Here is a 27,600-nt window from a genome sequence, read left to right as displayed (position 1 = left end):
GAAAGTCAATTAAATGTATTCACAGATGTGTTTTTATTTGTGGAAGCTGTTTGTGTATTTGCAACTGTGTTTTATATTTGCAAAATATTTTTGTGAGTTTACCAATCTTTTTTGTATTTGTGGCAGGTGTTTTATGAATGCATGGATTGTTAATTTGTTAACACAAATAATTTTGAGACAAAAATATCTCATACTTTTCATAGGCCTCAAAAAACAATTTCAAACAAGAAAGACAAAAAATGAAGCAGAACAAACAGATGTACAGTATACACAGATTTTCATCAGGATTGACATGAAGATGGACAAACAATATTAACTACCTAAAGACACCAAATTAGAGTGAACTCACAAAGTGACACATAACAAGGAGGGTACATTTCTGATCAACACCAAAGTGCACTATGTTAACTGTACGTCATAGAAGTATCAGAGTTAGCAATGAGAAATATATGAGAAAAGTTAGAGATTGCAGAGCAGATTGGAGTAGTTGTGAGATTCTTGCCTTACCTTGCCATTCTGTAAGTGTGGTCCGATTTAATGTGAAAAAGTTGTTTACAAAAGTGTGAAGAATACAGTGACTAACGTGATGGTTTAAAAACTTTACACAGTCAAAAGCTTAGAATGGTGCAAATTAATGTAGCCTCGATGCAACATGCTAGTCAATGCCAAGTCTTTGGCCAAGCAGGTAATATTTTTAAAGCTTTGTAAGCTTCCCATGCCATTATTGATAAGCAGTGTTGTAGTAGTAAAGGAGTAAATGTTATACTAGTAATTTGAGAATCTTCTATAAAAAAGCATGCATGTGAAGTACTTGGTCAGGAAGTTTCATGTATGTAAAACCAGAACTGCCAATATTGAAATAAAATAATTTAACCAATTTTAATTTTCTATTTGTGTGTGGAGTAAGATTGTCAGAAAAAAAAACCAGAATTACTGCCTTGCGGCTGTATGCCTCCAGGAACCGTAAAGTCGCAGGTACAGTTAACATCCATGTATGTGAAAAAATGGATGCCTCAAACACATGTTCCCCGAAGATCTATATAATTAGGACAGTTTCAAGGTGGGCCCCCAAGATTAGTGTCAGTAATTCAGTATCCGACCAAAAAAGGGTTTTTGTTGAACATTATGGTGTCACACTGAAGCTGACCTTTGCTGACCTTTGACCATATGGATATAAAATGTCATTACTTCATTATTTTAGCTTATTAAACGTTTGTCTAGCAATTTTGTCATAAAAATGACAAACATTTCTTATGAAACATATGAAAATTTCACACGAATTCTTAAACTATGGCCAAAAACATATTTTGTGAGGTCGCAGTGACATCATCCACAAAATTCTAATCAGTTCAATTCTGGTCCAAGTGGATGTTTGTGCCAAATTTGAAGAAATTCCCTCAAGTTGTCCTTGAGATATCACGTTCACAAGAATGAGACAGATGCAGGGTCACAGTGACCTTGACCTTTGACTACAAAAATCTAAGCAGTCTGTTCTTCAGTCCAAGTGAAAGTTTGTGCCAAATTTGGAAAAATTCTCTCAAGGTATTTTTGAGATATCACGTTCATAAAATGAGACAGACGCAAGGTCACAGTGACCCTGACCTTTGACCACCAAATTCTAATTAGTTCATCCCTGAGTGCAAGTGGATGTTTGTGCCAAATCTGAAAAAATTCTCCTAAGGTATGTGAGGGAAATTCAGTGTTCTTGAGATTTCAGATTCACAAGAATCGGATGGATGGACAACCCAAAAGCATAATGCCTCCAGCCACGGTTCATGCTGGTGCAGAGGCATAATAATAAAATTTGCATATGTAAAGATGAAAATAAAATCATATTTCTAAAATTTCAATTTGATTCAATCATTTTTATTTTGGCAGCACTGGACTTCCATACAAAGGATGTATATTGTATGCTATAACTGAACCAATATGGTTTTACACTAAGCAGCTCATAGTGCATCTCTAGAAACCATGCAACATGACTTATACAGGCAAAATTACAAGACAGAATAGTGGACAATATACATTCATAACTCCCAGAATTGCATCAGCAAAGTATTCATCAAATCAAAACGTTGCAGGAGGTAAATGTTTACAATAAATCCATAAACCCCACATCTCATTTATGATGACTTTTAGAGATACTTCTAAATGTACTGAGGGGCAGATATGACATAAACAAAAGGAGATTCCTGAGCTGGGGACAAAATCACTTAAATTAAAACTGAAGAGAAAAGAATGAAAATGCATACAGAGTATGAATAAACAAAAATCCAAAGCTGACAAGTAAAGAAAAGCAGACTGTGTGCATTGCTTGAGTTCAGGACACATGGCAGCAGCTTGGCCATTCATGTCAGCTGTGTATGGTGACTTATTATCTTATCAAACCAACAGAAACTGAGGGAACTGTAAAATGAACCAAATGACTCTTCACTGACACCATGTAGTGCTGTGCAAGTGAAAGACATAAATGGTGGAGGGAAATAAAAAATAAATGGGACTGTATAGTGAATCTGTGGAGAATCAAAGGAGCGTGTGTATACCTCAGTAGTCCTATTGACCATCATCTGAAGCAGGAGGAATGAGGGAGGGAAAGATCATTTCAGTTAGGCTTGTTTAACACATTATTGCAATGGCAAGCAACGTGGCTGGTATGGGTCGCTTCCCTTTGGTGCACTTTCTCAGATGTAATAGAAAATAATAAAACTTTGTAATCCATTGTAAAAGGGCAATGTCAAATTACCCTCCCCCACAGTATGTATTCTTACATCAAAAAAGTGCGTATTCAGTCTCTGAATGAATGACCAGCTCACTAATTGCTGATTTCAGGCTTTGTATCTGCCAAACTGGCTCCTGCTGTCCCTAGAATATCACTAAAGAAAGTCTATTTAAAGGTCCAGTGTATAGGATTCAGGGGGATAAGCTGGCAGAAATCGAATATAATATAATAAGTATGTTTTCTTAAGTGTAGAAGCACCTGAAAATGACAATCTTTGTGTTTTCGTTACCTTACAATAAGCTGTTTATTTGTACATATGGAGTGGGTCCTCTTCTGTGGATATCACCATGTTGCACTGCCATGTTTCTTTTTTCGTGTTTTCACAGTTTTGCATTTTTGTGTAGGCCACCACAGCCCCTCCTCAATGAGAGTGCTGGAAAAACACTGATTTATACTGGTTAAAGTCACCGGGTCTGTTTGTTCTGGAGAGGAAGAGACCTTGGTGGATAATTCGGCTCCCAGTTAAAACCGCCTGAATGTCTAGATCTTATGTTATCAGAGAAAAAAGGTGAGCACACATAAGCAGGTGTTAGATTAGCAGTCTCTAACATGCCAAACAGCGTTCCTGAATATAAAATTATCCAGATCTTCCATTGTCATGTTTTTCGCTTCTTCTTCTGTTGCACATCTAATACTATTTGACCTCCAGGTCAAAGCCCGGGATGAAAACTTTGGAGCATGCACAGAGAGCCCAGGCCAGTTTGGGTTTGACTGACTGTATACATGCAGGAGGGATTCGACTCCCAACCACATTATCTGGGTGTGTAAGTCTGACTTCGAGAAATTTGATTTTGTACGATTTCGGTCGGACTAACATGTTAATATGTATTTTAGAAGTCCAATTTAAATCAGTCTGTTGTGACTAAAGTATCATGATAATATTGTATCCTGACTTAAAGAGGCAACAGATAGGATTCGGTTTTTTTTTAGCTTGGTGCCACCTAGCGTCAGTGGTGTTGCGTCGCACTGTCGCAACGACCTAATTGACCATGGGGGTCAAAGATAATTAATAACAATATGATATATCTATTAGACACTCTAAATTAAATAAAATGTAGGCTGTAAAGCCACCAGTATACCTCTATGTATATGTAGAATGAGAAGGTGTGTGGACACTCTACTGAATAAATGAGTAAAGAAACCGAGCAACAATTATCAGATTTATCTGAAGAAAAAACAAATAGTAATGCAAATAATTACATCAGAATGCACAGTACCAGTACAAACAACTCACAATAAATTATACCAATATGTACATTATCAGTACAAACAACAGTAGACACAGTGGAATTATACCAATGAGCACATGTAAACAGTCCCGATTCTAGAATAAACGGTAACGTTACTGTATGGAAACGATGCGGCCGGTTGGAGCTCAAATTGAATGGGAAACAAAGCTCAGTGTTCACTTAGCTGGGCGTAACTTAGCTGGGCAATGTCTGTCGATAGCTGCCTCCGTGAGAAGAGAGCAGAAGGAAGGGAGGGGGGTATCACTGTCCGAGGGCTGCCGTAGAATGGCAACGAGGATGTCAGCTGACCAACACTCGCTACCCGGTCCCCGGTTGCGGCGATTTGCGATACTGGCCAGCTAGGAATTAACTAGCAGCCAGTACTGTACAGTCCTCTCTTGTCTAGCTAACATTTAGCCGTGTTACTCACTGATCCATTAGAAAGAAAGCTAGCTGAACATCTGTTTAGAAGCCTCTTTGGTCACGGAGCTCCCTCCATCTCTTGAACGCCTGACTGAGGTTTACTCTTGTTTTTCCTCTTCTTTTATCACTCTCCTTTTTGCTCTTCTTTGCCTCCTCACACAGAGGAGGCAAAGTTCTCTTTTGCTAGGCTGTTTTTCACTTGTCTCCAAACTTTGTCCGTCTGCCATTGTGCTCGTGACTCAAATATTTCATGCCCAACTCCTCATAAGGACCCTCCAGTCCCTGATTGGCTGACCGACCAGTTTGGCAATACATGACACGTTTCCTGCCGTAAAGCAGATTTTTTCCACGAAATTTCGGCACCAGTGGCAGAAGTTTATTGCAAAGCCACTAAGTAACCTATGTAAATGCTGATAGTCTGATTTTACTGTCGCCACTACCCTGTGCAAACCACATTATTTTCATAATGATATATTTAGGAAAAGATGCTATCTGTTGCCTCTTTAAGTATTGTGATAATACTGTATTATGAATTAAGTGTGGTGATAATGTCATATTGTTGGGCCTCTGGTGATTCCCAGCCTTGGAAGTTAGAGCCAATAGCCCTGAGATTCACCTGCCAACATTGTTATTGAGAAGTGTTTCAGTGGAGCTATAGCGTCTAACAGTGCTAATTATCGTGGAATCCAACATTATCTAGGTGTGTTAGTCAGATTTCAGGCACTAACATTTTGACTTGTACGTTAAATATCCAGTTTTAGTCAGACTAACACAATAAATCAGTTTTCTCTGATGTCATATAAACGTACTGAGTCTTTTGGGCAGCAGGGCATAATGTGGCGGACCTGCAAGTTGTAATTCCAGAGTTTAACCACTATGTCAAATTGGCTTCAAGGCCCGATGGTGTTCCTGAGGGATGTAGCAAACTTGCCACTCAAACACAGGAAATGACACTGATGCTTTATGTTCCATTTTTTATTGGGGGAGGGGTAATGTTAAGTGCATCGTTGAGTTGATTTCCTATCCAAAAAATCCTGGATAGAAAAATGGTGAAAAACAGTTTAACAGCCTGTCTCCACAACTCAATACTATATACCTCACAGTCATTTTACATGTTTTTAGCAAGTATTTCTAACATGTATAATGTGTTAAGGCTAAAATATCTGATTTGACTTAACTCAGACTGTGGGTTTATTTAACAGAGCTTTAAAGAGAACACCCTGACAGCTGCTTGCTTCATTAAGACTCCTGCTTTAGTGAACTAAGATGCAGCAGACCATTTCAGAGAGCTGTCACTAGACTGTTTTTCCCAGGTATCTGAATGGCTCTGTGGCCTGTGTTTGACAGCAATATGTGTTTTGTGTGTACATGTGTTTGACAGTGACTGTACATGGTGCTGTTAATAGACCTTCTCCGTCTGGGCCTTTCTCATGAGTCATATTGAGCAGGACTGCATCCCAACAGCTGAACCACATATGGCATTATAGTGAATTCATGCATATATGAGTTGCTTCCACAGTGTTTTGTTACGTAACAACATAACTGGCGCCTTATTAAAATATACTGTCATTAGTGTAGACTGATAAACAGCTGGGTAGTGCTGAAAATCATCTTCACTCTAGCCACGTCACTTAAAGCCAGTATCCGGTATCAGAGGAACAGTCAGAACTAAAAATTAGTTTTCCTACATCAACAGGTAGCTGTGCATTCCCACCAGTACCGAATTGACACTCCCAACCCTTGCAGATAGTCAAAAGGCAATCTTAAGTACAACCTCCACCCCCCATTAGTTGGCATGCAGTCTTGATTATCACCACCATACAACCTGCAGACAGTCGCACACTCCATGCAGTGGACAGTGCTACACTTAGACACCGGTGCAGCGAGGGAGGAGGGGGTGATGGGGGAAGTGTGTGAGAGGAAGCATTTAAAGAGAGGAAGGAAAAAGAGGGAGAGACCCAGTTAGTGGCAGGACCAGGAGTGACGTGGCAGGCACAGAGACATTGAATGAGAGAGAAGAAGAGAGAAAGACAGAGATGCATCGACAGACAGGTGGACACACAAACCCACTATACACAGGTATACAGCTTCATGACAAAAGTACATCACAAGTTAGTGGTCTTATGCCAGGCACTAAATGAGAGTAATCATACATTTGGCAGACCCTGTTTATACCTGCTGTGATTGTTATCTGGATATTTGATCTGGATAAGGGGAATATTTTAATAATTGAACCCACAACACTGTAAAACAATGACATCCAATCTGCCAGACCACCTCCAAAGTAAACAGAACCAATCTGGTCTCACCCCAAAGTTACTGAAAACCAGTGTTTGGTCAGTGACCTCCAGCATCAGACACCCACAAAAAAAGCTGTCCTTTTATGTCAGCATGATATGCAGCTGGTTGCCATTATTGTTTAATGGCGCTATGGCAGGACAATAACGAAAGCTAAGGTGGCGGAAGTCTGAGTAAGGCGGGCAGGAGAAGTGGTGGATGGGTCCAGCATCCATCGACTTTTTCCTGGGAGGCTGGTGTTCGCTTTCCGCAAGGTTGCAAAACCTGTGGCTACCCTAACTGGGCCCTTGCCAGAACCTCAAAAGACCCAGAGTAGACAGAAAAGAAGAGATGAAAAATAAAAAAGTAATTCCATATGTTGCAGAAGTATCTGAAAAACTGAGGATCTTCACATCCCTGTGCACATCAAACCCAGTAACACACTGAGGCAGAGGCTTTTCCACCAAAGGATAAAACACCCAGGCAGAAGCAGAGTAATGTAGTGTATGCAGTTCAATGCAGCCAGCACTGCATAAATTTGTACATTGGGGAAACAAAACAACCACTCCACAAGCGCATGGCACAGCAAAGATGAGCCAGCTCCTCAGGTCAAGACTTAGCTGTTCACATCTAAAGGAGAAGAACATTCTTCCGAGGACAGCAAGGTACACATCTTGGCCAGAGAGACCAATGGTTTGAAAGTGGTGTGAAAGAAGCCATCTATGTGAAACAAAGGAGGTGGCCTACGACACCACTTATCACCCACCTACAATCAATCAATCAATTTTATTTATGAAGCCCAATATCACAAATCACAATTTGCCTCACAGTGCTTTACAGCATACAACATCCCTCTGTCTTTTGGACCCTCACAGCGGATAAGGAAAAACTCCCCCAAAAAAACCCTTTAACAGGGAAAAAAAAACGGTAGAAACCGTGACAATGCAGTCTTGAGATCCTTCCCCAGACGGCTAAACACCCATTCACACCTGGACCCATCTAATCTTAAAGACACACATGTTGGTCAACGACTCACATGTGACCTTGATGACTCTGAAATTCAGAGCGCACATGTGACTTCAACAACTCTGTAAAGGCCTCTACACATGATCAGCTGTAAAACCGCTTTGCGCTGGTTGTCCCATTGTTTGTCTTTGGAGAGGGCGGCAACGCCTGACAAAGTGACACTGCTACCCTTGTCGTCGCACACCACTCGGATTTTCTGCCCGAGCGCTGTGCTCAGAGTTGAAATTATTTGAACTTTGACCGAGTTTACCTCTGACCTCACCTGGTGGTGAGCGAGGCACGTTGTTCTTATCATGTGAAGGCCGCTTAAGGGTTCACACCAAAACAGGATTTAAAGCCTCTTCACCAATCATTTAGAACTGAAGAAGCCTCTTGGATGAGAAGCGAAACATCTTTAAGACACTCAAGCAAGTCCAGATGCTAACAACACAGCAGTTAGAACTTTGAAGAATTAAAAAAACAGTTGAGTGTGCATCGATTCTGTTAGTACCTTAGAGCAAATCCCAAGAAAGAAAACATTGGTGAATGTCAGAATTTTTAGGAAAACTGTCTAAAAGTAGGTTAAAAGAAGAAATTTCCTCTAAAGAAGGGTTGGTGAATGAGGCCTAGTGTATTCTATGGGGACAGAAACATCATCCTGACATGAAAATATCTTCATCACTGTGGAGAGATCAGCTTTACTTTACCTAGAAAATCACCACTTTGGTTCAAACAATCACAGCCACAGGTAGAAATGTTTTCCCACATTTTACAGGTGTGTACAGAAAGATCAAGACCTCAGGTCAGTAGGAATGTCACCATTATGGGCTGACAGATCATCACTGTGTATAGAGACCTCATCACTGAGGCCACTAACGTCATCATCACTAGCAGTAATGTCATGATTACAACTACAGCTCAACCCACACATATGGAGTGCACACTACTGGACTGTAAAATCACCTTCTATGTAACTGTATGTTGTCAGCGCTCCACCTACTCGCCTACTTTGTGTAATGAGCTAGAAAATCCAGCCCCTGAGTTTGTAAAGATGGGATGTAATGAGAACAGTGTGAACAGATTGTTGATTATCAAGAAAGCTTATCCAGACACAGATCACATTTTAATATCAGATTTAAACAAGGTCTTTCCATCCAAAGAATCTTACAGGACCCCGATGTTAATATGCTTAAACTGACATTTAAAGTCAGCTAGAGTGGTTTTTAATGCTTTACCTTCTGCAGTTTGTACCTCAAATATCACCAGATCCTACTTAGCCAAATCCACTACAGCCTCATACAATATATAGACTTCAGTACACCACATATAAACTACAGTATGGACACAGTGGCACCAACAAATAGCACCACATTAGCTTCACATCCACACATTCCAACCCCCCCAACTCAAATCGTGCTGTGGTCATACCTTCGACTGGACATCAGCATTGTGGTCATTCTGGAGTAGCAGGGCGGCTGACTTGGTGTCGTCCTTGCGGGCAGCGATATGCAAGGCAGGCAGGCGGACCTTGCCTTTAGTATCATTCTCCAGTAGGATAGAAACCACCTGGTTGTGGCCCTGCTGGAGGGCGATGGCCAGAGGAGTGAAGCCATCCTAGATGAAAGAAGAACATGAGTTTCAGAGGATTAGCTACATCTCGTTTTCAAGAATTTGTATTTGTGAATGTTCAGTAAAGTCTACCTCAAAACTTCTGAGTTGTTTGGATGACAGACATTTCGTGAGTGCTGTTACAGTAAATTCTTAAACAGTTGGTATTTAAGTAACAGCCACTAGGGTTGCAGCGATATACTGGTTTCAAGGTATACCGTGATATAAAAGTTGATGGTTGTGTACATTTGCTTATCAGTGATATTGAAAAAAAATGCAACTGGACACTACATCTCTCCTTTATTTTAGTTATTCTCTAAGGGGAGACCATTTACACATACTTCCATTAACAAAATGGCTTTAAGTTTTAATTATAGCAATAAAACATTTGTTCAACCACCAGTAACCCTTTTGTTTTCATTCCTTAAAGGGTCATTTTGACTGCTAATAATATAAATTCTGTAATATTGTGATACTGTGAAACCACAATATTTTTCTGAGATGGTTATTGTAAAAAATCTCATGTCATTTCAACCATAATGGCCATATCTCAAATAACAAGAACAAACTCAAGACCATCTTGCAATGGGATCACTCCAGCCATGATACAGCAATCAGCAAATGACAACGAATGTGGGCCAGGGGCATAAATTAGGAATGCCACTGACCCCTTCCCTACTTCCTACCCAACTTCTGTTGACCCCCTTGCTCGGACCATACCCATCTCTTAAACTCAACATTTATTTTTATTTCAACACTTTAAGAAAGTTTCATGGCTGTATTTTGCAAGGTGATGACACCGTTACAGTGACAAAATCTGTCCACAGACAGAAAGTCAGAAAGAAACACCTGGCAAACAACTCTGTGGTAGTCCCTGTGACAATAGGTGTCCCTGGGACCATATCTCACCATGATGACCCATAAGCCCCCATTAAACTGCCTCTTCAAGGTGGGAATTCCATGCTGTTATGCTGCCTCACTGTTCTGTATAAAAGGTACAATCATGGAATGGGGGGACAGAGTTGTCTCACCTTTAAGTCAGCAGAAGAGGTAGTAACTGTGCTGAAATGAAGTCTGTATGAATGGGACAGCCAGCAGGACAGGATCATAGACAGCATGGCTGTAATGTTTTGACGACATGTTATGTGTGTGGGGAGACTGAAAAAGTAGCCGTTAGCAGTTAGCAGCTAAAAGTTTGCAAACTGGGAGAGTAATGACATCCACAAGCTCCTTACCATCTGAGCAGACACCCAGATCAGCCGCCATATAATAGGGATGGTAAATGATTATTGTTGTCATGTTAATGCCTTTGCTCATGTTTCAAAAGTGCTGCAGACACATATGTTAGAGGCAGACGCTGTTGTAAAAATGCGAAAACTGCGTGAAGAAGGGACTTTGTTGCAGCTCTATAGACCCTTTTACTGATAGTAAACAGTGTGGCATTTTTTTGGTGGGTGAAGCTTAGCTGGAGGCATGATAGTTCTCCACAGACATTAGCTAGTGATAACTAGCAAGTTCTGTTGGCTCGTTTTAGACAATGGAGGTAGATGATGCGAGTGGTCCATTCAGAAATACTCATTCTTAGTGCCGGAGTGCACTCTGGCACAAACTGGACCATTTGTAAATTCAGGGTGCTGTTGGAATGTACCGTTCAGTTATCCAGAGCACTGCACTCTCGGGATAGCAGAGCGCACTCTAGGCACTCTGTCTGGGTAGAGCAGGGCTCTCATTTTAGTGTTGAGCATCAGACTGAATTTACGAACGCACTGTCAGGTCACTCACTCTCCGGGACCATGAGTGTTACTTGAAAAAGTAAACACTAACCAACAACACCAGACTGGCTGACCCGTATGCTCTCACTCAGTGGATGGATGATTTGACAGGATTCCTGAAGGTGGGATGGCGGGCTTTGAGGTTGAATACGATGTAAATTTTACAAAGAGGATGATTCCTCCAGTTTGTTTTGCTCTCAAAGCTAATGTTAGCCAATGTGCTAAAAGGTTAGCGTTCACGGGAAATCCAATATTCCTCTTAATACCTCACCAATTTCTGATTAGGTGGACATGATAACCCTTAATAATAATGTAATAATGTTATTCATCCCCACAACAGTTAATAATTTTTTCCTAACCTGATATGAAGAGTGCACTGCACAAGCAAACATTTTCAATGACCGCTTCTGTCCATTCCTTTCATCTTATCGCATTTAACCATAGCTGACTTTGTTTTTGTAAGGTTGGCGGCTGGTATGTGATAAAATTTAAGTTTTGAGCCATGACTCCTTTGATTCTGGTTCCCAATAACACAACAAGATGACATTTTATGACTCCTATGTAGCCTAACCTACAGCCCTGTGGTGGCGAGTCATGTTTTATCTCCTGCTAATAAAATGACATCATCGTGATGTTGACACTACAAGGGTCTATGGCATGATCAAAAGGTGAAAGCAATACAAGTTGTCGCAATGTTGTCATGGCTGATAATAAAGTCACCAACAAAGGCTGGGTAAAAAACAATAATAAGTGATGGAATTACCTGTACTATAACAGTGATATGGTAAATTTAGAATAATGTCCAATTCCACATCCCTGATTCCATCAGTACAACAACACAGTCATTTTGGCTGCTTTTACACTACCATGTCTTGATGCCCAATTCCGATTTGTTGCCTATATCCGATTTTTCCTGACTGCTGTTTACATGTTCTATTCACCTTATTTTTCACGGAGACACGGAGGCAAAACAGAACACAGCCAGCTTCTGTTTTTTTGTGCGACACTTCCGGTCCAGCACTCTTGACCACTGTGTAAATGTCCCACGGTATTTGCTACAGTGACATTACTGCGCGCATGGAAATGTTTACATTACTGAAAGCAATTTTAAGGACTAACTTTATATATTTGAAGTTAATCGTTAAAGAATAAATCACCTGGAAAGCTGGCACTGCTCCACATAATTTAAAAGGTAACTTACACAGAACGGTAGAAATGTCCGTGTAGCTGCGGACGGGTGCGGCTGGATGATTGATGCATACATGCTGATTCGGGTGCTATCAGAGCCGATCCACGCATCACTATGGCTTAATAATCAACTCAGTCAAAAAAAAAAAACAACCTGTCCTGTGTTAGGAGTGTATGTCGCTGACAGAAAGAAAGAAAGAAAAATTAAAAAAAGATAGAAAAGCAGTGTACACCTCACATATTTATTTCTCACAGTTGCGCACACGTTTGGCTGGCAAGCTGTGTGTCTGTGTGTCTGTGTGCCGATGGTGCACATAGACATATATACGTAGACGCCGTATCGAGCGCTGAGTCGTACGTCAACGTCGCCGCTATATTGGATGTGGCAAGGCTGCGCTGTAAACTAATACAAGTAAATGGACTTAATTTCATAAAGTGCCTTTCTACAAAGAAATTTACGTTGATGCCTCTCGTTTATTCATTCACACACACACTAATATATTTGGGAAACAGGCACCAAAAATAATGTATTTGATCTCTACGTATATATATGTCTATGAGGGGTGCGAGCCCTATGAGGGTGCGAGCCGCAGCTTCAGCTGCTCAGGTAGAGAGGCTGTGTAGCCCGGTGTGTTTTTTTGCTGATTCGGTTCTCCAGGTTTTCTGCTGGTACACTGGAGACGGGGATCAAGCAGTTTGTCTTACTCAGGATAGATTGTGCTTTTTTTGGTTCATAGCTTTTGATTAACGTGCGATTTATTCGGCTTTCCTTCCTTTCCCTCGCTCATGAGCACGTCATCAAAATGCACTGTCATCCCATTATTCATGACGTACGACGTGGATTGCCAGGAAATATCCGATCTGTCTGTTTAGATTACAGACCTATTGGCAGATATCTGATTCATATCCGATATATTTCCACATATGAAGGAGGCCTGAATCTGATCTGACAATATCCGATATCATGCGTTTTTTTCCTATTTACACGTTCATGTTACATATCCAATCTGTGCCACTTGAGAGGAAAAAATCAGAATTGGGTCACTTGAACCATGTAGTGTAAAGTAGGCTTTTATATCCACCATTCTACTGCTCACACTTCATCTTTTTAACAGTAAATACTGTTTTCATTCGCTTATTCCCATATGCATTTACGTGGCTGCCATTCCTGCATAATTTTCACACTGGACATCCACCAGGACAGGGAGGTACTATGCTGTTTGATGTTTTCAATAGGAAATCTCTGTGCAGGAAGTTTCAATTAGGTTAATGATGAACATGGTAGCAGTGGAGCTCTAGGAAGGTTAGTGTTCATCAGTCAGTGAGTCAACCACTTTGGTCAAGACTTAAATGTCTCAACAGACAACAGATGGATTGCCATGACATTTTGTATGAACATTCATGGTCCCCTACGGATGAATTCTGATGACTTTGGTGATCCCTGATGATCATGGTGATTCAGACTACCACTTTGTGTTCATATTCCATGTGATTTTGTCATTTGCCATCATGATTCCCAGATGATGTGTCCTAATGACTTGGTGGTCCTTTTACATTTTCTCTATAACTATCAGCATGTTGATATTTTTTCATGCAGAGTGGAATGTGTCAACATCTCCAGTATGGATTGCCATGAAATTTAAAACAATCACATACCTTGGTTTATGGTCAAAAATCTGCAAAACAATGGCAGTTACATCAGCCTTGTATCTGCTTTGTGTTTAATGCTTATTCATTAACTATTTTTATTTTATTTTATAGCAACACTAACCTACACATAAAAATGCAAATGTTTATCACATTTTGTGTCGTGTTTTCAGGAAAATAACACTTCAGGCATTATTATCGTTACTTTTTTAAATTATCTTTAACAGAAAATGAAACAGTACAACTCATACATTCTTACTAATTCTGACCTACTGAAAACAAATGAAAAGATGTCCTGAAAAAAACTATAATTTTGATTACATTTAAAGAAATTACCTAAAGAATAAGACAGACAAGATCACAGTGACCTTGACCTTGGACCACCAAAATCTGATCAGTTTACCTTGAGCCCATTTGTGCCAAACTTGAAGAAATTTCCCCAAGATGTTCTTGAGACATTGAGTTCATGAGAATAAGACAGACAAGGTGACAGTGACCTTGACCTCTGACCACCAAAATCTGATCAATTCATCCTTGAGTCTATGAAGATGTTTTTGCCAAACTTGAATTCCCTCAAAATGGTTTATAGATATCAAGTTCATAAAACTGGGACGGACAGATGGACGGACAACCCAAAAATAATGGCTTCGGCCAGTACTGTCACCGGTGCAGATGCATAAAACCATTGCCTACATATAAACTAATGTATTTTACTCCAACACTAAGGTATTTTATGTATATGAAAACAATCCAATGTCAATCAAATGTTTAGTATCTTTCAACAGGACAGAATATAGTACGAGAAAATGAGACAAACAGATTTTGTCTGTTTTTTTGTTGTGTATTTGTTGCTTCCTGATTAGCCTGCTGAAAAGGCCTGACCTGACATTAGCCCCTTTTACAGTGCCAGATTTTCTGTGAATGTTGGGCTGTTTTGCTGGCATGCTGCGAGCGTTTAGACACACAGAGCCGGATTGGCGAGTTGATCCGAGGTGCCCAATTTTCCGCCTCGTAGGGTAGTCATATTGGCGGAACCCTTTTAGTTTAAACAGACCGAGGCAGCCTTCTGCAATGGGAGGGGCTGTTGAAGACTTGTGGGAGGAGCTGTTGATGACACCGCACATGCGAGCCACTGGCGGTGGATAAACAGGAAACAGCTGATAGCAGGAATTAGCAAGCAGCTAATAGCAAGAGGGAAACACAAACTTGACAGACACTGTAAAGATGAGCAACTGGGGAGACAAGGAATTGTGCACCCTCCTTGTCCTCGCAAACGAAGAGGCCATTAACCGACAGATGACAGGAACGGTGAAGAACGGGCCGACTTACAAGAGAATTGCCAAAGGACTGACCAGTCACGGCTTCCCTCCCACGTCACTGTTTACGTCACACACTGAGCTACACATTTTGTTACTTGCTCACGCCCCCTATTGCCCCGAAAAAGGCACATTCTGTATAAACAAAAGTAGGCAGGCGGCATTTTGCCGCACTCCCCAATTTTGTTTTTATACTGCCAATGCTGAAAAAAGACTGATTGGGCTTTCCTGCAAATTTGCGCAATTCCTGTTTAAAAAAGGCTTTTGACTTTCCTGCTGTTTTATTATCTATGAAAGATAATTAAAGAATAAACATTAACAACTGATGAAGTGTATTTACCTTTCAACATTTTGATCAAATTCTAAAAAGCCTATACATTTTTTGATGGTCTGCCAGCACACTGCAGTCCAAGGCAGTCATCTTAAACACACACACTCTCACCTCAGTAGCAGTGCTCTGGTTGCCTCCGTTCTCGAGCAGGTATCGAACCACATCCATGTGATTCTCCTGGGCGGCCATGTATAGAGGAGTGAATCCATTCTACAGCATGAAGACAAATACAAGGGGTTACCAATATACTACAGGTCATCAGCATCTACTGTATTTACAGAGCACATCCCAAAAACAAAATCATAGCTGTCTAACATGATATTGATGATGAATAATACAGGAAGTGCTATTGGCATTGACTCTATAAAGGGATGGCAGCATCAAAAGATCTCAGTAGCAGTAGCAGTGTAGAGGCTCACCTGAGACTGTGCATTGATGTCAGCTCCTCGTTTGACCAGGATCTTCACTACTTCAGCCTGACCAGCTAAAGAGGATATATGAAGTGCTGTATTTCCTTTCTGTATGAAAAGAAAACATAAATAGACAATGACAATAAGCATTTCCTTATAAAAATAATGATTTGCAACACAAGGTGCCACACTTCATACTGGTATATCTTTATGACCTAACCTTATTACCTCCGATGAGGAGGCTATATTTTCAGTTCGACTGGTAGATTTATCTAGTAGTCTGAAGGATTCTGAAAAGACTACTGGCCTGATTTACATGAAACTTGGTATAATGGTGTAGCATTGGCCAAGGAAGAACCCTTTATAGTTTTGAGAAGATCAGAATCACAGAGTGGATACACAAATTATTTTTCACCTTCGTCTACATTGTGAGATAGGGCATTTGGGTATTAGGGGCAGAATAAATGCCAAATATCATTAAAGCCAGTACGTGGTAGTTATGTCAAGTAGTTACAAAAGAGCTGTTGTAGAAATATGATGAATCCATATCACAATTCACATTCACAGGTATCAGTAATCCTCTGGGGTAGCTTTTACATGTAGCTGCTTAAAGTTCATACAGAAAGCAGTCCTTCTAGAGCACTCAGTGGTTTCATGGGAGAACCATTACAACTATAACAACACCTTTTCCCCTCCAACTAAGGTGTGGCTATGGAATCATAAATGCACACATATCAGGCAACTTGTTCAATAACAATAACACATTCCATAACAACTGCACCAGATATATCAAAGAAAAATGTTCGAATTTAACGCTTCATGAGGAGCAAGCAATGATACTGACCATGAAGTTTGTACTTCAACCATGTGTCATTCTGATCTGATTCTGATCATTGAGTAACATCCAGGTCTTTACATGTTAACTCCAGTACTTAACTACTGAGTCATTTACAGAACTGAAAAATGAGTTGGGTTGAGATCTGGTGACCAGGATAACCATAACATATGATATGATCATTTTCATACTCATCAAACCATTTAGTGAAATTTTGTGCCTTGTACAGAAGCATCTACTTTTCTATCTCCACTCTTTAATTCCCTTTCATTTGTCACCCATATGTAACTTCTTGAGTGATATCTATATATATATATATATATATATATATATATTTATATACATATATAAATATATATATATATATATACAAATATATATGCATATACATATATATATATATATATATATATATATATATATATATATATAAAATAAAAATACTATAAACCTATAAAAATACTCCAACCTATAAACAGCTCTGCTGTTTGGCAAATGTTGTGTAGCATGTAGTTGTATTTGGGAGTGACGCCAACATGATTCTGGGTACCTGCTCAGTAATGAGCCTGGACCTTCTCTAATTGCAGGAGTTGGAATGCTCACCATTGCTTAAGCATCATATCACTATGCTTACTACTCTACTATCCATATCAGTTTCCTTTAGTGCCCCACTATCTCATCAACTGTATTTCTAGACACTTAATTCTCTGTAGAAGCTTGTTTTTCTCAATGAATGATATGAATCCTAAACTTAGAATCGATATGTCTTCTTTCCATAAAATTATTTACAAATATTAAATTGTATGTTACACCTTTTCTCCTCATTAGTGCTCACTTTTTTATTTAATTATTTTGTGGCCAAGAAAATATATTTTTTATAACTTAGAATAGCACAAACATTCCCATATGGAAGTCGATTTCTGCCAGTGTGATGAAGAAAAAGATCCTGAAAGTCATAACATTGAGAAAATTTCTTGAAACAAGAGATGTTAACATTTTCAGCAAGCTGAGGTTCTAAGTCATTATTTTAGAAAACTTCTTTCAAATACTAACTCAGTATTTTTGAGAAACTTTCACACTATTTTGAGATAAATTCTGAAAGGTTCTCATTATTATTATTATTATTACTATTCTAATTATGAGATCTTTTTTTATCACCCTGTAAATCCCAATCCATGCATGACACAATATTTAAATGTAAAGTCTACACAAATGCACCGGATTGTCAAAATGGCATAAAAACTTTCTGTTCACTTTAAACAAAACCCGTCCTTTGTGGGCTTGACATCATTTTTTATGTTAGGTCAACAATTTTTGAGTTTTGAGTTCATTTGACCAAAATTTATAAAGCCGATTTTACCTAATTAGTTTAAGGCCAATAAACAACACTATCATTGTGCAGTTAACATATTGTAGCGTGTTGGGGCTAAATGGGTTGAGCTTCCCAACATGCTGTAAGACAATGTGTTTAAGGCAATAAGCAGAAGAAAACTGTGATTAAATGTGTTCTAAATCACTCATTACCCATTATGCAGTGACTAATGTTATGTATTTAACAATGGTTCAAAAAATGGTTTACAGTTAGTGTTGTGTAAAAGACATTTTGCACCATGAGTTAAGTCATATACACAGTTAGTGACCTCCCACCTGTGTGGACATTAAAGTGTCTAACATAAAGCTGTGCTGAGGTGAAATTAAGAGCTCATCTTAGTTCAGAATTTATCTCCTTGCCTTATTCTAGCAATTGAGAAAGTTTGCCACGATATGTTTTTATAATAAAATGAAATTTAAAAAAACATTGAAAATGTGTATGAAATGTTTTTATGTTAATGTGACATAAAACACACATAAAACAAACAAGAACAAAAAAAAAGATGTTAAACTGACAAAGTACCTGTCAGACAAGGGTCATGTGACACATTTATTTTGTGCCTGATGAACTCAAACTGTTATGTTTCTGTATTGTATTAAAAGTGCAATATGTTTGCGAAAAAAAAAAAAAAAAAGAAAGAAAAAAAGTTAAGTGAGTGAATTGGGGTTTACAGTGCATATTGGCAGAAATAGGCTTACATATCTTTTTAATTTTGAACAACTTGCTTGCTTGTTAATTGGAATTAATTGTTAACTAGGACTGCAGTCATCATAAATAAATCTGGATAAGACCATGAGCTAAATCCTTAAAATGTAAAAACAATGACCACACAAAACAACTACTGCTCCCAGAGCTACACACACTGTGTCTGTCCAAACCATTGTAGTAGTCTCAGTAATTACTTTCACTGCATGATTTGGTATGGACATATCATGAGGTAATTCTATGTCCTGAAATTTCTAATCCTGAGTTTGAAGAGGTAATTTGTACATAATGGGGAAAACAAAAACAAGTTGAATTTGTTTCCCTGTCAAATGCTTCAAATGTCATATTGGCCAAATTTCAATTTTCAAATTTAAATGCATAATTTAAACAGATTTGCATCAAACTTAACTTGTTGTTAATTTGCATGTTGACCAATAACAAACCATTTTGACAGTGCTGATCAATGAATGAATCTACGAAGAGCCGGAGTTTCCAAAACAGAGGAAGCTACAATAGCTTATCAGCTGTGTGGGACCACCTGCTTTTATATAGCTCTACTATGCTAAAATATTAACAACTAAGTAAGTATTGTTTGCAGTTATGTATGAGATACTGTAAATTTTAATAAAGTGTGTTAACATAATGTTTGGTTAGTGACCAAACTACAGGCATTCCTAAATGACAGTTAGAAAGGCAGCTAGCTTCAACAGCTACTGGCTGTGTGCACAATCAATCCCTCAATCACACTAGTCCCAGTATATAATGTACACTCAATAGTTTAACCTATAGTTGTCACGTGATGCATTGCTTTGTGGGATAGTTAGCAGAAAGTAGTGCACAAAATTTTTGCTTGTTTACTACCAGTGGCCTCCCTCAAATCATATTCTTGTGATTTCATGTGATAAATAAATTGATTGATTGACATGCTGCGGATGCTACTACTTTCATTCCTTTGTTGGAATATTTGAGGTACTATATAGTGAATGAAATTCACACTTGGAATTTAGACACAAATAAAATGGCAGAGGGTAAATATGGTGCACTAAGTCATATTTAGCACATTTGATCACACAGCAGTTAGTCAAAAACTAAGGAAAACAATACCCAAAGTTTGTAATGATAATGTCAATGCAACATGAAATTTAAACATTGTTAGACATTTAAAATATCCTCAACCTGATGTTCAACCATTACAACCAAAATTTAATGTCTGTCTGATGTCAGAATCCAACATCTATCTGACGTTATCTGGTGCCAGCTACCTAGTCTACAAGTTGCTGGGTAACCCACCTGCTTTGCAGTTCTACTATGTCACTAATTTAGTAGCAGCACCTATTTTGCGAGGACATGTGGATGAATCTGAAGTGAGATGCTGAGATAACCTACCTTTGTGGCTGAATCTACTGCAGCACCTCTGTCCAACAGCTCCTGGACCAGGTCCACATGGCCCTCCTTGGCTGCCAGGTGCAGTGCATTAAGACCATTCTGGAAAAAGATAAGAGAGGAAAGGTCAGGCCAAAGTCCAACAACCCAGCATCAACAAAGAATTAAGACAGGTCAAAATGGAAAGAGAAGGGATTACTTCCTCTGCCAGGTCCAGAACTAACTGATCCGGCCTTTCTTCCTCAGTTTCCATCTTTTGAACATCTGACTGGAATATCAAAGCTAGCAATCAAAGCTGGGTCAGATGTTGTGCCATGTTATGCTAGTGTGGATCAAAGCCAGTCCTGGGTATAAAGATATAAATAGTTGTGTCTGAGTGTGTCTGTGTGTGTGTTCAGGACAAGCTTGCATTTTTTTATTCTATGTTGTAGTGTTGATCCTTTCCACTCAATAACATATCTTTTGTATTGATTGGTGATGGCTGAGACAATAAATAAATATGGGAAATGGGGAAATCATTCTAAAATACCAAATTAACCAGCAACACATTTCAAAGGGCTTATCAAAGCTTGTTATTTCAAGGATTTGTTATATTTCAAATGATAGATAATGCTGACAAATTAATTTTCCTTAACTTGTAATAAATGATAGTTCAGAGTAGTACATCTCTCCTGACCGCTATTAATATCTGTATTAGGCTCTTTAATGTCATATGCTGCTTGGCTGGCAGAGAGGAGGTGGGACGGGTGAGAGAATAAGCTTAAAATGTAAACATTAACAACATTTTAGAGACTAGAACACATACAGCTGACAGTACCATCATATTTTTTATAGGAGTCTAGTTTTTGTGCACCTGATATTGTAAGCTAAAATTTTTAATCTCCTTTTAGCTCTGTTTTGGTCTCAACCAACTCCAAAGATTATCCAACTCCCTAATTTTGTTGATAACTTTGTATGTCTGGCATAAGGTTCTGAGCAGGCAAAGTTATTGGAGCTACTTTGCTTGAAACAGCTTGCTGCATCAGCTAAAAACAAGGTTATTAAGAATGTTGTTTGTAAGCTGTAAAGACCAAAACCGTTTCCAACACTGCATAGGGTAGCAACCTGCTACAGTTGCTCTTCCTCGTCTTTTCTTACCGTTTATTACCTTTTTCCCTTATTTATGTACTTTTTAATAGTTGTCCCATAGCACAGTGTGGTAACGTTTGTTTTGGCAGTAGGCTATGTGGCTTTATACATTCTTTTTCATTTTTATCACATTTTTTGAGAATTTCCTCTGGAGTAAATGTTCTATTGAACTGAATTAAATTGAATTGAATTGAATTGAGTTGAATCAAAATGAACTGAATTGAACTGAATTGAGTTGAACAATGAGCTAAACGAGGCTAAAGGGCTCTTAAATGCTGGGAGGAACAAGGGACTATGCTGGCAGATGGCAGTAATTTTCTGTTTTTACTTTGAGCAACACCTGTTTTATTTCACCCAACCTGACTCTCATTGTTCATATGAATATTACTGACCAAGAAAAAATTGCATAAATATCAAGGCTTGTGTGTTCCTCAAATAAACTGATGAGGTGATCCTCTTTTTCCTCCATCCAAAACTGCCATTTTGACCGTGGCTGGCCAGCTAGCTTGCTAATTCCACCATGCTTTTATGCTAACGTTAGCATTTACAGAAAATGAGCTGAACAAAGTTATCCTTCATCTGATGATAGCAATGCTTTTTTCTATACTGTGACAAGAGCATTAGATGAAGCACTAAGATATTAAATTTTACTAATGTAGTGGTTGGCTAGTTAGCTAGCTAGCTTGCTAATCCCATCAATAAACACGAGACAGCCCTGTAGTCTTGTTATCATGCTACACTGGTTAAAGAGAAATGAGGAATACAGTAATACAGGACCATCAGGATGTTGGTGCCTATTTATTTTGAAAGTGCAACGGCCAAAGGGAAGACACCAACACTAATGTCACTTACTCTGACCAATGGTGTAACTTGATCAATCAGTCAAGCACTCACTCACTCACTCACTCACATGCTGCAGTCCAGCCAACATTGAGCTAAATGTGGCTAAATAAAGCACCACTAGCAACATCTGTTTTATTACCCACAACTGATCCATTGTTAGGGGACAGCAGGGCACAACCTAACACATTTAAGTTTTTAATGTTATTAAAATGGTTTCAGATTAATCATCTTTTTTGTTTTATTCTACAACATGCACATCTCTCCTACAAATGAACAGTTGTTGTTTTTTTCTTTCTGGAACTTACCTTTCTTCTTCAATTGCACCAAGAAGTGGCGGAAGTGAAATGTTACAACATACCCAATGGGTGGGGTTAATTGTAACTGGCAGGGGGTTAGTTGTAACATTTGCTGGGAAAGTCTAACACAAATAATTCAATATAATTCTATCCAGATACTATAGGTTGATACTGTTTATGGATCTATCTATGATATATATCAAAACATCTGTACATCCCTCATCTAACCAATGCTTCATGAATAGAAAGATCAACACAAAGACAGCATATAGCACATGGTTTCTCAAAGTCAAGGAAGGATCCTTAAACAGCTGAATTTCATGGTGGCTACGTCACTGAATGCCTCCGGAGAACTGTTCTAATGCCAAGGATCCTTTGAATTCAACCAAAGATTGAGTCCTTCCTTCAAAGCGTTTTCAAGGATGCATGTGTGTATCCTCAGTGGGCATGAAGTACCCACACTTCTTTGTGCATGATTTGCAAGAGTTAAGGCCTTTTCAATGATGCATGGGTACTTGCTGCCTCTTCCAAAGTGTGTTCACTGAATGCTAGAAAGGAGTCTTGCCTAGCCTCTATAGGACCCAATTTGGAAAGAGCTGTCCTACAGAGGAAGCATTCTTGACTTTGAGAAGCATCATCAGTATGCGTGGATATTCTGTAATTTCCTCTCTTTCATCCTTCAAGATTTATGGATAAATGGATGTAGATCTACACTATGTCTCCATCTGCATCAGGGGAAGAATACATATCCATACAGGTATCCATCCATCTGTTAGTCTATCATCCATATTTAATGGTTGGACCAATAGATATACATAGATTGGGTAACCCAGATCCACATGTCAAAATATTGAATGTATCAAATGTATGAATATAGACAAGACTCTGAAATTGTGTGTCAAGATACCTGATATATTAAGAATACAAAGTATATCTCATTTAATTAAGGACATTAGTTTAAACTGAACATAAGTTTGAAGTGCAAGAAAAGAGAAAATGAACTTGTAACATCACATTACAACTAACCCCATTGTGTGGAAATTTTATCTATAGAGTTTCATAGCTCAAAACAATGTTATGTATTAGGCAAGAAGATAGTTATTAAGGTGATATATGGTTGGATTCGGTGACTTTTACATACACAGCTCAGTGATTGAAAAACAAATATGACAAAGAAATGTACTTATGTCAGCTGAAAACACTCTTTGTTGCTGAACACTGCTGAAACATGTCCAATCTCTGTGAAATTTCAGGGATCACTGTTTGGCAGTATTGGGGTCAACTGGCCAGAGCACGAAAGAATCGACCCTATGTAATCACTTAAAAAGTCTGTGTTACAATTTACTCTGCTTTAGGAGGTTCTCTACACTCCCCTGATATAAATAATATTCATTAGGGAACCTTCAATAGTAGAATGAAAAAGAAAATGGCATTTTGAAGCAGTTAAGCAGCAGAACAATGCATCACTCCATTAATAGCCTTCGGTTTTCAGTCACATCTTAAATGCAGGTAAATGTAGGGTTGTTCCCTAGTCTGCCACTCTCCTCCTCTAAGTGACCCAGCACTAATTCAATAACCCTTTCAGCAGCATGAACTTATTCTGCAGTATAAAAAGAGCCACTGGGTCGATAAGTAATTTTCTCTATGACTGCCAAACTAACCATCATCACACAGCCTCCTATGGCTGATGGTCCCACTGGACTCCTTAGGTCCCCACACAGGCTCCCTGTGTGATACCAAGAAAGTGAATGCTCATCATAGAATCATCTGACTACAGTATGCTTCAGTTTTCCCTGCCAGGAGGTATTCCACAGCTGGCAGGAGGTATCTGTTCACTAACAAGGCAGAAGATGTATTCCAGCTAAGGCCTGCTGTTTTTGTATCAGCTAACATGTCCATGCACCAGCCCGCCTCCTGCTGGCCTCATATCACCCTGCACACAGCGTGTTTATACAAATGCTGTATCCATCCATCCATTTTCGTAACCGCTCACCCTCTTGAGGGTCGCGGGGGGGCTGGAGAATATCCCAGCTGACATAGATGTGTTTACATTGACATGGATATTCACAATTTATGAGGCTAATTGTGGTTTTGATCACATTAGGATAATGATGTTTGCAAGGAGCACAGAGAAATGTGGTTATTCATATCCATACAAACACTAGCATCCTGGTTCCTAGTTAACACAGTCTCTTTGTGCAGGTGCTGGGATATTTGCAAAAACGGGCAACAGGAAATATTAAACACTACGCTGGACAACGTTTCTGCTAATTTCTTCTTTGCTCCTGTCGCCAACACTTGTCTGCTTTTAGCAATTCCATTGTCTCTCTCTCTCTCTCTCTCCCTCCCCCTCTCACTGCTACTCCTGAAAGGAGCTAGGACAGGGGAGAAGTACATGAAGATATGCAGCCTCTTCATTACCAAAATACAAAACTCTGTTTCTTCATTGCTCCAGAAGTGAGATATTTTTGTTACTACCATTGTTTATATTGATGTTACTTGTCACTTGGCTGAAGCAATGCCTGTGCAGGTATTCGGCAGCACACAGAAACCAGTACGTATGTCTATGTATTCAACAGTATCCTGCAGTACTGCAGGTGACATGTTCAGGTTTCTTATAAGCTGGCTAAGGGCTTATCCAAGTGTTTGAAAAAGGGATATGGTGTTGCAACATTCTCACGCCCAACTTGTCAAATTCTGCCGCTTTGTCAGAGATATTGGCACCAGCCACCTACGCACCATTTGTGGAGGTATAATATGCACTGGGCACATCAGTTTAAGAAGCAGTGGCCAACAACCCAACTCATCAAATACCGGCACTTAGTCAGTGGACGTCGGCATCAAAAACACAGTGGCACCCTTCGCGGTAGTATGATATGCACCGGATAGCAGTTTGTCACAACATTGGCAAATCCCTTAATACAGAGCAAGAAAGTCAGTAGTGGATGGGTAAAACAAACTCCATACTTTCACCTAGGAGTGCTTTGTTCATGTGAATTTTGAGCCAAACCATGATGTTTTTTTCTAAACCTAACCACGTGACTTTGTTGCCTAAACCTAAGGAAATAAACCCCAAAACAAAGTGTTTTATCTAAATTGTAAGCTTATTTAAAAAAAGACTATATGCATGTAATGAGCAGAAACTAAACATTTTCTATGAAAACAGAGATGTATTTTGAAATGACACAATGTATGTACAGGCGTAGATTTACACACTGTCCCTGAACATCCCAAAAAGACGCAGGAGGGTACCTAGCATGTCATATTTAGACGCCTAGGTCCACTGACAAAGTGGTGATATTTGAGGAACTGGAATTAAAATGTGTTGGGTGTGTACATGACCAAACACAAAATCCAGGTCGTCATAAACACAATCATAACCTGGATCAATTCAGCACCTCAGGATTTACATCAAATGCCAATGCTCAGCGCTAACGCATAAAGTAGCATGCCATATATGTAGTGAGGCAGAAAGCAAGGGTGTGAAGACCTGGTGCAGTGTGCCTGACCATAACTGTATGTTTCAGTGTTGTTGCTTAGCAGTGGAACTTGATAGCCATGTTCCAGACCTCTGAATCACCAAAAACGTTTCCGAATGGTGATTTTAAAAAAAATCTGATGCTGTCTCCTGGGAATGCCGTTTTCCCCGGTTGGAAAATCAGTTGTTCAATCAGAGGTATAATAGGCTGGACTCAAAAGTACTAGCTTGGTTATAGTACATTGATTAAAAATAGCAACCTCTGAATCCAAAAGATAAAGGTATCATTGAGATAACTTAATAAAAAGTATGTAAGTAAAATGCCTGAAAACTGTGGGACAGCAGAGGAGAACATAACTTCTGACCCACATTCTGTGGTTTCTGTTCAGTTTTTCATCTCACAACAAGCTTCTGCCAGTCTATTTGAAGTGGAACCTGTCACTGCTCATCACCAGATAGCTACTGCAAAGATGAACAAGTTCCTGTTTCTTTTTTCCCCCCAAAGGACAAGACAGTCAGAACAGGGGTTTGTTGAAAAACGTTGCAATTTCAACTTCAGCTATTCTTCCTATTTAGTCAGGGAAAGACTTTATAGTCACCCTGATACTGAATATCCATATGTACATACCATATGGCAAATGTACTACACATTCATCACTCACAATTTCTAAATAATGGACTCTCTGTGTGCAAAATCATGCACATTCCTTTCGTCTTTCATTAATATAGAATAGAATAGAATAGAATAGAATAGAATAGAATAGAAAGACCTTTATTTATCCCAAAGGGAAATTTGGAACATATTATTTATGAACAACCTTCAGTTTTGCCATCACTCCCAGGGGTCGTACTCATCTTTCTGCACCCCCTCCCCCATACCCTCCATTCACCTTCAGGAGGCTGCCAACCCCTTTATCATTCTCCATGCCCTGTGTGCCCACGCATCCATCCATCAAATCTGTTACCTCATTCTGTTAGCCTCCATGAACACAATCACTGAGGAGGGGATTCCTAATTGTCTGTTAGATCTATTACACTAGCAGTTTTAAAGCAATGTAAATAATGTGATGTGGTGAAATCTAATTTAGCAGTGCTGGAGTTGTCTCCGGGGAATGAGGTGGTTATAATCAGGGTAAATACCACCTCATCAGTGCAGTTTGTTGTTGAGCTATCATTAGTATTATAACAGTGAAACACTGATAACCATTAGTCATACAGGGGAAGTTCACAGTCTCTCTCACAAGATCTCCCAGGGAAATAGTTAAGATTATGAACAATTAGCATGGTGTTGAATATAGTTTCTGCTCAAAACTCAGTTGAGCTAAAAAAAAAAAAAAATGTTCCACAACATGGTATGTGGTCCTAATTACTTATCTGCTCCTATGTAAGATTATTAGAACTCCACACCCTATACTGTCCTCCCTCACTGATCAAATGAATAAAAATAAAAATACTGTGTGGTTAAATTGCCCAGGCAAGTGGGCTGCTGGCCCATTGCAGTTGGCTTTTATATCTGTCAGCCTGTTTCTCCTAGCCAATTGCTTTTGGTCCAGTTCTTTTTGACCCCACCCCTTT

At 39.2% G+C, this 27,600-nt stretch overlaps 1 protein-coding gene across 7 annotated transcripts in view; it reads right to left on the bottom strand.

Moving 5' to 3' along the window:
- Window positions 1-27,600, bottom strand: part of ank2b (ankyrin 2b, neuronal) — a 423,224-nt gene that overhangs the window by 113,302 nt on the left and 282,322 nt on the right. For 5 of the 7 annotated variants that reach the window (XM_078164851.1, XM_078164850.1, XM_078164848.1 and 2 more), the window contains exons 3-7: window positions 20,284-20,382; window positions 15,995-16,093; window positions 15,687-15,785; window positions 9,142-9,327; window positions 2,544-2,567 (exon numbers count right to left, since the gene is read on the bottom strand). In XM_078164851.1, coding sequence (XP_078020977.1) covers window positions 2,544-2,567; window positions 9,142-9,327; window positions 15,687-15,785; window positions 15,995-16,093; window positions 20,284-20,382 — 507 coding nt within the window. The remainder of the gene's footprint in view (window positions 1-2,543; window positions 2,568-9,141; window positions 9,328-15,686; window positions 15,786-15,994; window positions 16,094-20,283; window positions 20,383-27,600) is intronic. The other 2 variants (XM_078164849.1, XM_078164854.1) reach the window with 1 other exon arrangement.

The sequence above is a fragment of the Epinephelus lanceolatus genome, chromosome 22 (assembly GCF_041903045.1).
Source record: "Epinephelus lanceolatus isolate andai-2023 chromosome 22, ASM4190304v1, whole genome shotgun sequence".
NCBI classification, from domain to species: domain Eukaryota; kingdom Metazoa; phylum Chordata; class Actinopteri; order Perciformes; family Serranidae; genus Epinephelus; species Epinephelus lanceolatus.
This window is presented reverse-complemented; position numbering and strand designations above follow the sequence as displayed.